General features: G+C 60.9%; 2 protein-coding genes across 2 annotated transcripts; both read left to right on the plus strand.

The window, feature by feature from the left end:
• The first annotated feature begins 995 nt into the window (after window positions 1-995).
• On the plus strand, window positions 996-2,507 carry GOLT1A (golgi transport 1A). Its single transcript, XM_075521827.1, has 5 exons — window positions 996-1,020; window positions 1,673-1,764; window positions 1,874-2,052; window positions 2,218-2,281; window positions 2,469-2,507. Exons 1-5 carry the CDS (start codon window positions 996-998, stop codon window positions 2,505-2,507), a joined length of 399 nt encoding a protein of 132 aa, XP_075377942.1.
• A 6,274-nt stretch (window positions 2,508-8,781) lies between these two features.
• Window positions 8,782-13,541, plus strand: REN (renin). Its single transcript, XM_075521690.1, has 11 exons — window positions 8,782-8,882; window positions 9,221-9,373; window positions 9,531-9,687; window positions 9,857-9,980; window positions 10,198-10,316; window positions 10,487-10,683; window positions 11,475-11,483; window positions 11,885-12,007; window positions 12,602-12,746; window positions 12,856-12,954; window positions 13,380-13,541. Exons 1-11 carry the CDS (start codon window positions 8,782-8,784, stop codon window positions 13,539-13,541), a joined length of 1,389 nt encoding a protein of 462 aa, XP_075377805.1.
• The last annotated feature ends 383 nt before the right edge of the window (window positions 13,542-13,924 follow it).

Below are 13,924 nucleotides of genomic sequence, written 5' to 3' on the forward strand. Positions count from 1 at the left end.
GTTAGAGAAATAAAAGTATCTAAGAAACAACAGGCTCTCGGTGTCTTTTGTCTAGAGGTGACCTCAGATATCTCTTTAATATTAGACCGAAGAGGCAGTGGACAAATGCCTACAGCATTTCAGCCGTTCAGGAAGGGTCTCGCCTTGCCCATAGCTCACTCTGGGGCTGGTGGCACCTTCTCCTCCCTCTCCCTGTTTTGGGGGGTCATTTTCCCAGTGGAGTTTATTTTAGCTGTAGCTGCTCAATAGCCATCCCTTGGAGGGATAAAAAAAAAACGCATTTGTACCTGGCAAGTTTGTATAAAGCCAAGGAATAAAAGCGGCTGGGTTGTAAGTGTGTGGAGCTGGTCCCTGCGGGCTTTCCGGAGGGACGTGGGCGTAGAGGTCCTTGTGGGGTGGCACGGGGGTGGCACGTGCCACGCGGGAACCCTGCGTCGGCTGCAGGCACGTCCGACCTGGACCAGGCAGCAAACCCCGGGGGCCGGGGCTTGCACGGGGCTGGGGCACGGTGGGTGCCAAAGCTCCCCGCTCCTGCGGGACAGCCTGGCTGTGAGCTGGGACCGTCCCTGCCCCCGCGCCATGCACCGGCGACGACGCTGCGGGGAGCTGCGCGCGCAGCGCCCAGTGCCGCGCGGGGATCGCTCCCAGCCGGGGGCTCACGGTGCCCCAGGTGCACCCCAAGGGACACCACAGCCGCGCGCATCCCCCTATTTTGGGGATTGCTCCAAGCCATCCCTTCCCAGGGAGGACGTGCAGGCTGGGGCAGGGAGGGCAGGACCAGGCAGGGACCCGAGGCCACCGGCCCCTCTATATGTCACCCTGCAGCCATGCCCGGCCACCGCATCCCCCCCAAAGGAGGTGCTGCTGGCTGCTGGGCCGTTAATGATTTGCAGGATGACGTGGGGACTAAAGGCCTTTCCAAGGGTCACTGCCAGGGAGGCACGTGGAAGGGCAGCCACCCTTGCCCGGCCTCACCCAGCCCCGCCGCCGGCAAGATGGTGTCTCTGACCGACTTCCAGCGTAAGCGGGCGGGCGGGCTGGGGTGGCCGTGTGCCGGTGGCGATGCCCGGCCCCGTGGGACCAGGGCACACCATGGGGATGCTCCACAGCGCAGAGCCGGGGCCGGAGGCTGCTGACCGGGATCGCCGGGGCAGGGAGAGAATGCAATGGCAAGCCACGTCCTGGCACAGGCGGGACGCGGCAGGAGCCCTGCCGGGACGTGGGGACCAGGAGGGCTGTGCGTGGGGACGAGCACCATGGGTGCTGCAGAGCCGGGTTTGCCCTCACCCTCTGCCCCAGGTCTGCATCGGGGACAGCGTTTGGGGAGATGCCTGGCTTGTCTGGAGAGCGTCGCCAGCCTCTCCCACCGGCTGCCTGCACCAACACCCTTCGTGCCACCGTTCAGAAAAATGCTGGAGACAGCCTTCCCGTTTCTTTTTTCTTTGTGGTTTATTCTTTATCTGGCAGCCCAGAGGAGTTTCTGGGGTACCCGCCAGTCTCCCCAAGGCTTGGGCAGGTGGAAAGGCTGTTTCTAAGCTTTGGTGACAAATCCAAAGCACATTTCTGGGAGGGAACGGGGCAGGGAGGTGCCGAGGAGAGCAACCGCAGCCCGAGGTGGGACCTGAGCTGTGTGCCCGAGCCCCCGTCTCAGCCCTCCTCCCATCCTCTGCAGGGATCGGTGTGGGACTGGTCGGCTTTGGCCTCTTCTTCGTCCTTTTTGGGATGCTCTTGTACTTTGACTCGGTGCTCCTGGCCTTCGGGAACGTGAGTACGGTGGGGCTGGGGCTCCCCGCAGCAGGCGCCGATGCCCGGGATGGAGCAAAGGGTCCATCTGGGCAGGGCTTCTCTGACCTGCTCCCCTTCATCCTCCCAGATCCTCTTCCTCTCTGGCTTGGTCTTCATCATCGGCTTCAGGAGGACCTTCACCTTCTTCTTCCAGCGGCCAAAACTGAAGGGCACCAGCTTCTTCCTCGGGGGGGTCCTCATCGTCCTCATGCGGTGGCCCCTCCTGGGCATGCTGCTGGAGGCTTATGGCTTCATCACCCTCTTCAGGTCCGTCCCGCAGCATCCGCCTCCCCGGTGCGGCACGGGTGCCCCAGGCTGGAGAGCAGGAGCCGGGCAAGCCTCCTGCCCTGCAGCCCCGGGCAGAGCCCCCGCTGCTCCCATCCTGGCAAAATCCTGGCACGGGGCTTAACAGAGGCTTTTGTTTTGACACAGGAGTTTTTTCCCAGTGGCTTTTGGGTTTTTGGGCTCGCTGGCAAACATCCCCGTGCTGAGCAAGGTGAGCAGGGCGCTGGGCATGGCTCTCCCGGGTAGATGTGACCCTTGGGGTTTGTCGTCCTTGGGTGATATTAATCCCGATCGCTGTGGTTGGGACCAGACAGGGAAGGTCACTGCGGTCTCTCCGCAACCCCCCCGAGGATGCTCTGGAACGTTTTACTGCTAATGGGGATCTGTCCCTGTTGCAGCTCTTGCAGAAGGTGGGAGACAGCAGCTCCATGGTGTGACCTGTGAGACGAGCCGAATCGCTTGAGATGGGACAGCACGAGCGAGCCCTGGGTTCAGCTCTCCCACGGTGAGCTTTTGCCTCTCTCGGCCCCGGGACCCTCGGCGCCAGCCAGAGCCACCCCCGCTGCGGGGACGGTGCCTTGCTGCCCCGCGGGGCTCCGGCGAGCAGCTCCTGAGCAAGGCTGCGGGGACCAAACACTGTGCCAGACAGGCTTCTGGAATTATTAGCGTTATTTTATTCTTTTTGTCTTCTCCTGTTGAAAGATTTAATTAAAAAGTGTGTCTGAGACCGAACTCTGACTGTGCTCCTTTCCTGTGGCTCAGGGCTTGCTCCAGCTTTGGCTCCTCTTAGTGTCACCAAGAGGCCTCATGGCCATGGCTGGAGATGGCACAGGGACCTTCCCATGGCCACGGCTGGAGATGGCACGGGGACCTTCCCATGGCCACAGCTGGAGATGGCACGGGGACGTTCCCATGGCTATGGCTGGAGATGGCACGGGGACCTTCCCATGGCTATGGCTGGAGATGGCATGGGGACTTTCCCATGGCTATGGCTGGAGATGGCACGGGGACCTTCCCATGGCCACAGCTGGAGATGGCACAGGGACCTTCCCATAGCTATGGCTGGAGATGGCACGGGGACCTTCCCATGGCCACAGCTGGAGGTGGCACGGGGACCTTCCCATGGCTATGGCTGGAGGTGGCACGGGGACATTCTGGTGGCCATGGCCCCGGCTGCCCTGGCCACGAGCCCCGGCCAGCGCGGGCAGCCCTGGCTCGCAGGCAGTGGCCGTGGCACCGCCTTCCCACGCGTCCCGCGGGGATGTTGGCTGCGGAGAGCAGAGCCCGGGGAGCCGCGGGAGAGGGCAGGGGAGGTTAGGAAAACACCCATTAAACCACGTTAACATTTCATGACCTGATTGGAAGAGAGTAAATTACCCCGTTCAAATGCAGCGACCATGAGAAAGCAAACGACATCTGGGGTTATTAATTAATTGAGAGATGTTGGGGTGGGAGCGGGGGCTGGAGCAAAGCCACAGAGTTGCAGTGCTGATATCTCTGAGCGTTATGGGCCAGGACTCGCATTTCCCACAGGCCTGTTTCCTGCGGGATGCGGCCAGGAGGGACCGGAGCTGGACCCGCTGCCTGCTGCCTGGCAGGATGGAGCTGGTGGGAGCTACGGCGGCGGCGGGCACCAGGACAGCTCTGCCGGGGTTTGAGCCAGGGGAACGTCTCCAGCGCCCCGTGCCCACCCCGACGCCAGCATGGGTGCTGGGGGGGGCCGGCTGCCTCCCCATGACCCGGCAAGATCAGCGGCTTACGCCCCAGAGAGGGATCCAGCCCCGTCCGCCGGCATTCATCTGCCACGCATCCTCACAGCCCCAGCGCACCTTCTGGCAGGGCCACGGGAAGCTGCTGCTTTCCAGCCTGTTTCTGTAGGGACAGAAAGGGGCTGTTTTGGCCGGCTGCTGGCAGCCCCATCCCGTCGCATTGCCCACCACGTCCCCTCTGTGTCCTCTCTGCAGCTGATTTGGCCTCAAGAACTGTTCGGGCCCAGGTACATCAGGTGCTTTTAAGCCCTGCTTGAGGCAGGACCTGCGCTGCTGGATGCTCTGGAGGACGAGCATCCCCCAGTGCGAGGGGCCGGCTGCTCGCAGGGAGACCTTCACGGCCGGCAGGAATCTGAGGACAGAGCGGAGCTCTCCTAGCTTAACGTCAGATGATTTTAAAGGAGCTGTTTTGTTTGGGCTGCAGAAACTCCTCTCCCCAGCAGCACAGCCAGCACTGCCGGAGAACTGGTTGGATAACTCAGCGGGTCCGTGCCATCAGAGACACACGCTGAATGGACGCGAGCCAGGTTTCTGTGAGCACTTGGGAAGCTAGGTGCAAGCAGGAGTTTAATTAAACCAAGGCAATCACATCAAAGCTGGTCCCTGTGCAGATACCCTTCTTAACTTGCAAGAATTAATTAATGAGTTTGAGTTAAACCTGTTTCCTCTTGATTGAAGCGCAGCCTGATTGAGCTGGTGGCAGTGCCTGATGGTACTTAGCAGGTACTGCACCGGTGCCCAGGTTTGCACCAGGTAGAAGCAGAGCTGGGAGCTGCTCTGACAGCTCAGCTGATGTGGGGTACCCATTTGGGCACCCAAACCCCGGCCCCAGCAGCCAGGTTGAGCCCTGGGTTACAGGGGATGAGCTCCCCAGCAGGTATAAATCAGGGCAGCCCCCCCTAAGGCTGGGTATGGTTGCTTTGCATCCCTGGGAGGTCTGGCTCAGGAGAAGCTTCTCCCTTGCTGCTGGTTTTGAGGGGATGCCTTTACTTAGGGTGCAGATTGCAGTGGGAGGCTTTCAAGAGGGGAAAAAAGAGCTAGCAACTTCCTAGCATGAGCTTGGCTGTGGGCAGGAGGACGGTAGAGGTGGGCTCAGTCCTGCTGGTATCAGGGCCAGCTTTGATCATAAAGCGGAGGGGTCTGGAGCAGAGCGAGAGCTGGGCAGCTGCTCGCTGAGGAGGGACGGGAGAGGAAGCTCGGGCTTGGACATCACGCAGGTAAGCGAGGGCTGCAGCCTCCCTAGTGCCTAGCTGCGATTCCTGTCTTTGCTTCACCCCAGCTGAAAACTTGGGCTGTAGAGCAACTTTTCCTGGTCAAGCTTCATCTTCACCAGAAGAAAGAGGAGTGGTCCTAGAGACATGACATGCAGGATAACGCAATTCCCCCTGTTTAATGTCCCCGTCCCCACAGCCGCAAGCACGGATGAGCAGGGTGCGTGCCCCATCGCTTCATCCTGCTGGGAAAATCAAGCCAGGATGGAGCGTCGCCCCTGGGTGTTGCTCCATCAGGAGATGGAGATGCTTCCCATCAGGCTCCAAAGTGACCTGGGGAACTGCTGGGAGCTGCTCTGGGACGGAGCAGGCAGCAGCGAGCCGGAGCCGGCGCTGCTCTCCCCAGCCTGCGTTTCTGAAGCTTCTTGCAGGGGAATGTTTTCCCTCTGGTTCAGTAATTTGTGATTTCAACGTGCCCTGCCAGAGCAGTTTTGGTTTTAAGCAAACACTTTGGGTGAAGCCCCGGCCCTGCTGACGTCAATGGCCTAATTCCCCCGGTGTCGGTACCATCCAAAGCCTCCTCTAAGTCCTTCCCAAAAGTTGCTTTTGTGCTGGAGCTTTTTGGTCATCCGGAATAAGGATCCTCACAAGCCTTGTGTGTTTTTACTAGCAAGAAAATCGCAAACTAGGAAAGTGTGTAAAATGTGTGGGAAGGACAGAAATGCATCTACCTTTTTTTACTGTTTTAAAAGATCCCTCAAGAAATAAGACTATTCGGTAAAACTTCCTAATGATTCTATTTAGAGAGGGAAGTACTTAATATTTCAAATTTTATTTTAAGAAATGTGCTTGTTCGGCCCAACGCTAGGGAGGAACACGTTTATCTTGCAGGGAAGCATTTGTTTCTCTCTGGAAAGCATTTTCCTTGAATGCGCTCTTAGCTCAATTGTTTGACTCCTTGAAAGCAGGTGGGGAAATAACTTAAGAGCATTCACCTGCTATTTCCAGGTGAGCTGCTCTTCATAGGATATGTATTTGTACAAAACCCCAGCCCTTTGCAGCAAACTGCAGCAGGTTTCCCACAGCAGTGCACGAATCGAGCGGGGAGATTGGAGCCTTGCCTGATGGCCGCTTACCTTCAGTCATTGCAAATTCAGGTTAAGCGATGCTTTGGTTAGAACTGCCTGGTGCTTCGAGGCTGCGTGGGAAGAGTTAAGCATCCTCCCAGCAGGTCTGGGTCTCCTGAAAGGCTGGGGATAAAATCAGCGTGGTCCCGGAGCTGGCTGATATCCCTGTGGATGTCCTTCCTGTGCCGCCCTGCGGAGCCTAGCCTTCGGCACGGCTCCTGCTCCAGCCCTTCGAGCCAGCGGAGCGATGCTCCTTCCCCCTCCCCTGGTTCCTACAACCCTGTGCACAAACGCACCCTGGGCAGGTTATTTAAAGCCCCGTGTCAGGTCTTTCCACCACCGCTCCCGTACACCAGCTGCTCATCCCTGCTCGCTGCTGGTGGCGGTGACTCGAAAATGCCTTGCGGGGATTTTCCTTGCACGGGGGGAGGTGCCCTGTGCTGAGGGGTATCCTCGAGCCCTAGCGAGGGCAGCTAGCCTCAGGGCTAGCGCTGGCCACTGCAAGGCGACAAGTAAGTTGGTTTTGCCTGTTTATGCCTTGGTTTCCCTTCCAAGCGAGTTGTGGTGCCGTTCCCTTGGCAGGGAAGGGCTGTCTTCCTCTGGGACCAGAGCGGGCTGGTGCTGCCTTTTCCCTGGTACTCGCAGCCCTCCGCCCTTCCCAGCTGCATCCCGCTCCGGCTGCCCCACATCCCGCTCCGGCTGCCCCACGGAGAGGAGTCCATCTGTCCCTCCTAGGGGAAAGCCATGCCCAGAGCATCTAACGCTCCTCGGGGCTCCTGCAGACGTGCCTCCCCTTGGCCCCGGGTCAAAGAGGAGCTAGAAATGCCGGAGCCCCCCGGCCCCACATCCTGGGACCACCTTCCCCCCAGCTGACGTGGCCCCTTTCCTTTGAAGTCACACTGCAGCCCCAGCCTCTCCTTTGGGGAATGGGGCTTGGCAAAACAGGCAGAGCCCACGGGATGCCCGGGAAGGGGATTTATGTCCGGTGGCTTCCAGCCAGGCTCTCTCTCGCATCGCTGCGGCTCCTAGGCTGGGCTTCTGCCTCCTGACCTCTGCGCCTCGCTGCAACCTGTGCCGGAGCACGAGGCTCCCCCGAGTGACGCAGCACCGGGGCTCGGCGTGGGAAAAGACGTCAGGGCTGGGGGGAGCGGGGCTGCGACCCGCGGGGCAGAGCCTCGGTGCCCGCCGAGGTCAGCCTTCCCCTGGCTCCAAGCGCTGCAGCCAAAATTCCACAGGGGAAGGAGTCATTAAAGCCCCGGTTTTGGAGGAGAGCTGTCTGCAGCCTGTGGGGTGTCCTCCTCAACCCCCCCAGCACCGGTGTCCCCTGGACAAGGGTGACAGCAGTGTCCTAAACAAATCCTGTCCGCAACAGGAGCACGCTGGCGTGATTGCGTAGCTGGGGGTTTCGAGTCAGGGGCAAGTGTGTCATCAGGTTTCTTCCGAGAACATTTTTATTGCCTTTGCAGTCATTTCCCACCGAGGTTCCCTGAGGTCAAGTGCTTGGGCTGGGAGCCATGGGGCCCGATCCGGCACCCACCACCCTGCCCTGGGGGCCTGATCCGGCACCCACCACCCTGCCCTGGGGGCCTGATCCGGCACCCACCACCCTGGCCTGGGCACTGCTTGGGGAAACACAGCCATGTGTGAGCTGGGGGCCAGTGATGCACCTTGTACGAAGGAGTCCCCTGAAGCCCACACTGAGTTTTTTTGAGCAGCCTCTCCCTTCCAAAACACAGGGCAGGGCTGGGAACAGCAGCTCAGGCACCCAGAGCCACACTGGGCTCCTCTGCACCCTGCTTGTACAAGATGGAGAATGGACCGCTCCTCCCGACCGCAGTGTACCTGGCCAGGCTGTGGACACGTGTACCTTGACCTAATATCGTATGCAACAACTGCAATGAGTTTAGCTGTTCTCTGCCCCGGGCTCTGCATTAAGGCTCTGCTCCCTCACTGGTTTAACAGAGCTGGGGGGGCTTTTCCCCCTCGCTGTGCCCAGAGCAGCCCCCATAAGGGCAGTGGGGTCTGGTGGGTTTGCAGTTGGTGTCTGCATGGCCGAGGGGGCTGTGGCTGGGTGCCCTTTGCTGTTCCCACCCACAGACCTTTGGGGAAACCCCCATTCCTCTGCAGCACGGAGCGCAGGGACGTCTCCTTGGCCAGACCGCCATCTAGACCTGAGCCACCGCCACCTGTGTCAGCATCACCCACCAGCTCTCCTGATTGACACCAGCAGGCATTTGGCCCATGCCCCGCACACGCCGTGTTAGCGATGGCCGGGTGCTGACACGTAGCAATGCTATTAACTGCAGGGAGCGTGGGTTCGCAGCTCCCAGCTATTCACAGCTCCCCTTGCCAGCCACGCTTGTCAGCTGTGCCCATCTGCCGCCGGGCACGGGGCTTTCCCGGCTCTGCCACCCTCCGCAGGGGCCGTCACGGGCAGCATCTAGCTACCTGCCCACAGTGCTGCCCGCAGGATTCCCAGCCCTCCCCCGGCCGGCGGGGAGGAGAAACCCACACGGATGCAGAAACCCAGGCTATAAAAGCATCGTCCCCTTTGGGACTCGACGAAGCTGCTGGCAAAGGAGGTGGCTGGCCTGGGCGAGCGCGATGCCGGCAGGACACAGCAGGAGGGTGCAGCAGTATCTGGTGGTCTTGGCCGTGACCTGGGGTGCCAGCTTCTTCCCCTCGCCAGCCCAGGCTTTGCAAAGGTAGCAGGCGTGCGCGTTGCAGGTGGCCCATTATATTGCGGGTCTTGCTGTCTCCCCTTGGTTTTGGGTGCTTGGGCTGGTGCTGAGGACCGAAGGACTCTCCTCCTGCGGTACCTGCTGCAGCCGTGCTGGGAAACCCCCTTCCACCTCCTTTTCTGTTCTGTGCTCACACACCTGCTCTTCCTTGCTCCTCTTCCTCTCTCCCCTTGAGCACCGCATGGCTCGGCAGCACCCCTGTCTCCCAAATAACCAAGGAGGCCAAGGCGAAGCGTTTCACTCGCAAACGAGCCGAGCGTGGGGCTGGGCTCAGCCCGCGGGTGGCTGCCCGGTGTTGCTAGATGCCTCCTCCTGCGGCAGCCAGCCCCCGTGGGGTCCTTGCCCTGGGTGGGCCGTGGTACATCCCGCCTGCTGCAGCCCCCCCCCGGGGCCGGCGTGGGGCTGGCAGTGCCGTGGGAGCGGGACCCACCGGGGCCCGCGCTGGCAGCCCCACGGTGCGGGGTGCTGCGGGGAGCTGCTGCCATCTAGAGCCACCCGGCTGGATTTCCCAAGGCAGGAGCGCTGGGGTGGGTGGCAGGGAGCTGGAGGGGGGTCTCCTGCGGGTGCCCGGGTGCTCCCCGGCCCCCCAGCCCTGCCCTCGCCCCCCGGCAGGATCGCGCTGCGGAGGATGCCCTCCATCCGCCAGACGCTGCAGGAGATGGGCGTGAAGGTGTCGGACGTCTTCCCCGAGCTGAGGCAGAGCAGACGCAGCGGTGCGGCCGGCCCCAGAAACGGGACGGCTCCCACCCTCCTCACGAACTACCTGGACGTGAGTGTCTCCCTGCGTGGGGGCTTGTCACCCCAACACAGCCCCGCACCCCGCAAGTCCCACCCGCTGCACCCCACGGTGCATTCGCTGCCGGGGCCTCGGGTCTGCGTCCCCTCTCCTGTCCGAGCCGTGACCCCAGGGATGCTCCCCAATGCCGTGCCTCTTCCAGACCCAGTATTTCGGCGAGATCAGCATCGGTACCCCCGCGCAGACCTTCAAGGTGGTCTTTGACACGGGCTCGGCCAACCTGTGGGTGCCATCCTACAAGTGCTCCCCCCTCTACAGTGCCTGTGGTGAGTAGGGGGGCACGTCCCCCCATCTCAAGGGCTGCTCAAAGTGGGCTGGGGTGGGTTTACCTTTGCACAGCGGGGTCTGCTGCTGTCCGGTCCCCCGGCACCGGGGCAGGGTGGGTTCACCATCCCGCGGAGGCTGGGGGAGCAGAGACCCTTACCCGGTCCTGCCATCGCTGCCTCCCTCGCTTTCTTTGATGCACTTTCTCCCTCTCCGCAGTTTCCCACAGCCGCTACGACTCCTCCAAGTCACGGACATACATAGCCAACGGCACGGGCTTTGCAATCCGTTATGGAACGGGAAGCGTCAAAGGCTTCCTCAGCCAGGACATCGTCACGGTGAGTGCGTGCCCTGAATTCGCAGACCTGGAGCCACTGGCTCAGAAAGGAGATGCCCACGTGTGGCTCTGCTCCCCCATAAGAGCATCCCCAGTTACCCAAGAGTATGGGGGCTCTTTGGGGGGTTTAGCCCCCCAGCTCCCTGCGAGGACAATTGTGCCCTTCCCCAGGTATCAGACATCCCCATCATCCAGGTCTTCGCCGAGGCAACGGCACTGCCTGCCTTCCCCTTCATCTTTGCCAGGTTTGACGGGGTGCTGGGGATGGGCTACCCCAGCCAGGCCATCGACGGCATCACCCCCGTCTTCGACCGGATCCTCTCCCAGCAGATCCTCAAGGAGGACGTGTTTTCCGTCTACTACAGCCGGTGGGTCCTGTGGGGAGCAGGCACCGGGGCTGGGGGAGTGTTTGTTTTGCAGGGCATGGGCATCGCAGCCACGGCGGTGCTGGGTTTGCATCTCAGCATTGGGAAAGAGCCATGGCTGGGGACCTGGGGTGGGGTGGAGGGCACGGGCATGTGGAGGATGCCTGGAGGAGCTGGGGTGAAATGAGGCAGCCCAAGAGGAGGAGCCAGGGGGATGCTTATCTGGAGCTGCTGGGCAGGGAGTGCCGAGGCTGGGAACGGCTGCTCCCCGCTCATTTGTCACTGTCGGGTTGCACAAAGTCGTCAGCTCTGCTAGTGGGGCTGGAGCAACCACAATTGGGCGTGGATTTAGTGTTTCACCTACAGGCAAAATTTAAAAAAAACAAAAAATCTATTGAAGAAAAACCTGCACCAGCAGCCAAACCTCCTTTCATTTCTTGCCCCAAACTGCTGTGCCCCAATAGCCCTCCTCCCAGCAGCACCAAAACCCGCAGGAGCAGCGGGAGGGCCCGTCCTGGCAGAGCAGGAATGCTGCCCTCGCCCCAGCACGCCCCACCGGCCCCAGGTACAGCAGCCTGGCAATGTGCAGTGACAAACAGACCCACAAATGCATGCTTAAAGCAGGCATGGTAGCGCTTTACCTCAACTAAAGGTGGATCCATCAATAATGAACAAAGCCTAACAATGCTGGCTGCAACTGCAGCCTCGTCCAAGTGCCGCTTGGGTCCCCTCGGCACCCCAGGGACGCAGCCGCCCTTGGACCACAGGCTTACGGAGCATCTCTCTCTTTGCAGAGCTTCGAAGTAAGAAGACGAAAAGCATGAGCGCTCTCGAGACAGCACCCACTAACAGTAACCCGCGCACCCCGGGGCCGGGCAGCAGACCCCGATCCTGCTGCCAGCCCCAGGCGAGCCCTGCCCTGCGCTGGCAGCTGGGCACTGGTCCCTAGGAGCTCACACACTGCATCAGCCCCGCACCGGGCTCTGCCAGCACGGTGACCTGCTCGAAGACCTCAGCATGTGGCACCCCTCTCCTGCGGGCTCTTGCACCCTGTGCACTAACTCGGGGTTTCTTCTGCTCCGACTTGCTCTCTGCTGCTGCTAACCGGGTCAGCAGAGCCTCACGGCCAGGGCTGGTCCCTTCTCCTCGGTTATTCAGGGACAGAAGCCGAGGAGGAATCACTCCGCTGTGTTTTGCACCCTAGGAACGCTCCTCTGAAACCCGGGGGGGAAATAATCCTCGGAGGCAGCGACCCAGCCTACTACACCGGGGACTTCCACTACCTGAACGTCAGCAAGAGCGGCTACTGGCAGATCAGCATGAAGGGGTGAGGGCAGGGAGTGCCTCTGCACGGCACCGGCCGCATCCTGCAAACCTCCCTGGGTGTGCGAGGGCGGGCCTGGGAACAGCTTGCTGGGTGCCGGGGAAGGTGGTCCACGGAGACACGTGTTCACTCAGTTGCTGGCGGATGCTTTCCCCTCTGGAGGGAGTGGGGTCGGTTCCTCCAGCACAGAGTTGCATCTCCACGCTCAGCAAGGAGCCAGGAGCGGGGCTGGGGAATGCAGAGGGGGTGGCACCCTGGGCTGATTCAACTTGGAAGCAGCAGTGGAAGACTTTAACCTCCTTTAGACCCGCAGAAGGAGTGTGAGGCACTGAAACAATTCTGCTTTGTTTAATGGAAAAAAATAAAAACCACGCATGATGAAGCTTAGCTTTCACATTCAAGAAGCTTGAAGGGAGGGTTCCTGGTGCACCTGGAGAGTCTGTGCTCCAGAGGCACCGGGAGCAGCGCATGCTCTGCTTGGCCAGCGTTCCCTGGACAAAGAGGTGGCACGCTCACCCGTGGGCACACACAGCCCTGGGAGCTGAGCTGCAGCTACCGTGGGAGACTCAGGGTCACCCCTCTCCCCTCCCACCCCAGCGTGTCCGTAGGGGCTGAAATCCTGTTCTGCAAGGAAGGCTGTTCAGTGGCTGTCGACACGGGAGCATCCTACATCACTGGCCCGGCCGGCCCCATCTCCGTGCTGATGAAAGCCATCGGGGCAGCAGAAATGGCCGAAGGAGAGGTGAGCAAACCCCCTCTGCCCCGCCCCGTGTCCCTGTCCCCTTGCTGCCTGTACCCCAGCCCATCCCTCCCCCAGCAAACAGGCTCAGAGCTGTCTCCCCTTCCCACAGTACGTGGTGGACTGCGACCGAGTCCCTCAGCTGCCCAACATCTCCTTCCACCTGGGTGGGAAGCCCTACACGCTCAGCGGCTCAGCCTATGTCCTCCGGGTAAGTTGCATCCCTCCATGCGGGGCGGGAGGGTGGCTCTCCCCGGGCCGGGTGCATCTGCTCGGGAGAGAAGTGCGTCTCTGGGTGCAGCTCTCATGGAGCATCCTGCACCCTCCTGGCTCCCCTAAAGCACCTGAGATGAGCCCCAGAATGATGCTTTTTGTTTTTCCCCAAACCCTCTTGTTCGGCAGAGGTGTCCAGATGAGCCAGATCAACCTGTCATTGCTTCCTTGGGTGGTTTTGGGGAGATTTGGGGTGTGCAGCAAAGAGCAGGGACAGGCAGGGATCCTCCTTCCTGGAGGAAGGAACGTGGAGGCCAAGCAGAGGGTGTTGAGCTGGGGATCACAGCCCTTCCTCGGGCACGCTGCAGTGGAGATCTCCCTCCTGGCACCTCCATCACCGCATGGGTCTCCTCCTCTTTGCAGCAATCCCAGTATGGGGAGGACATCTGCGTGGTGGCTTTCTCGGGGCTGGACATCCCACCCCCGGCTGGTCCCCTCTGGATCCTTGGCGCCAGCTTCATCGGGCACTATTACACCAAATTTGACCGGCGCAACAACCGCATCGGCTTTGCCACGGCCCGCTGATGGCCAGGGGGCCGGGGAGAGGGAAAGGGGAACCAGCCTGGAGGCAAGAGTACCACCAAGAAGAAATGATTTGAAGTGCAAACGAGAACAGCGTTTCCTTACAGCTCAGCCACCTCCTCTCTTTACTGAAGCAACTGCAAAACCTCGCCTTCTCCCACTCCAAAACCCCCGCTCTGCTTCCCGAGAGTCTCTGCTGCTGGGGAGAACTGAGCCTTCAACGCATCTTCTAGCGAGCGTGTTCAGCCTGGAAATCAAAGCGGGATCCTGTGTCCAGACTTGCACCTCCAGGGACTTTTAGGGTGATGTGCAATAGTACAGCTGGCATGCAGTGGATCGCTGCTGGCGTGGAGGTGCTCGCAGGTTGCAGACAGACTGAGGAGGCA

Source organism: Mycteria americana, chromosome 20 (genome assembly GCF_035582795.1).
Source record: "Mycteria americana isolate JAX WOST 10 ecotype Jacksonville Zoo and Gardens chromosome 20, USCA_MyAme_1.0, whole genome shotgun sequence".
NCBI classification, from domain to species: Eukaryota; Metazoa; Chordata; class Aves; order Ciconiiformes; family Ciconiidae; genus Mycteria; species Mycteria americana.

Excerpts from the sequence above, each read along its gene's own strand:
- GOLT1A (XM_075521827.1), top strand. The coding sequence starts at position 996 with ATGGTGTCTCTGACCGACTTCCAGC. Across the intron at positions 1,765-1,873 it reads TGCTCCTGGCCTTCGGGAAC|ATCCTCTTCCTCTCTGGCTT; the intron begins GTGAGTACGGTG and ends TCATCCTCCCAG. Across the intron at positions 2,053-2,217 it reads GGCTTCATCACCCTCTTCAG|GAGTTTTTTCCCAGTGGCTT; the intron begins GTCCGTCCCGCA and ends GTTTTGACACAG.
- REN (XM_075521690.1), top strand. The coding sequence starts at position 8,782 with ATGCCGGCAGGACACAGCAGGAGGGTGCAGCAGTATCTGGTGGTCTTG. Across the intron at positions 9,374-9,530 it reads CCCGCGCTGGCAGCCCCACG|GATCGCGCTGCGGAGGATGC; the intron begins GTGCGGGGTGCT and ends GCCCCCCGGCAG. Across the intron at positions 12,008-12,601 it reads TGGCAGATCAGCATGAAGGG|CGTGTCCGTAGGGGCTGAAA; the intron begins GTGAGGGCAGGG and ends CTCCCACCCCAG.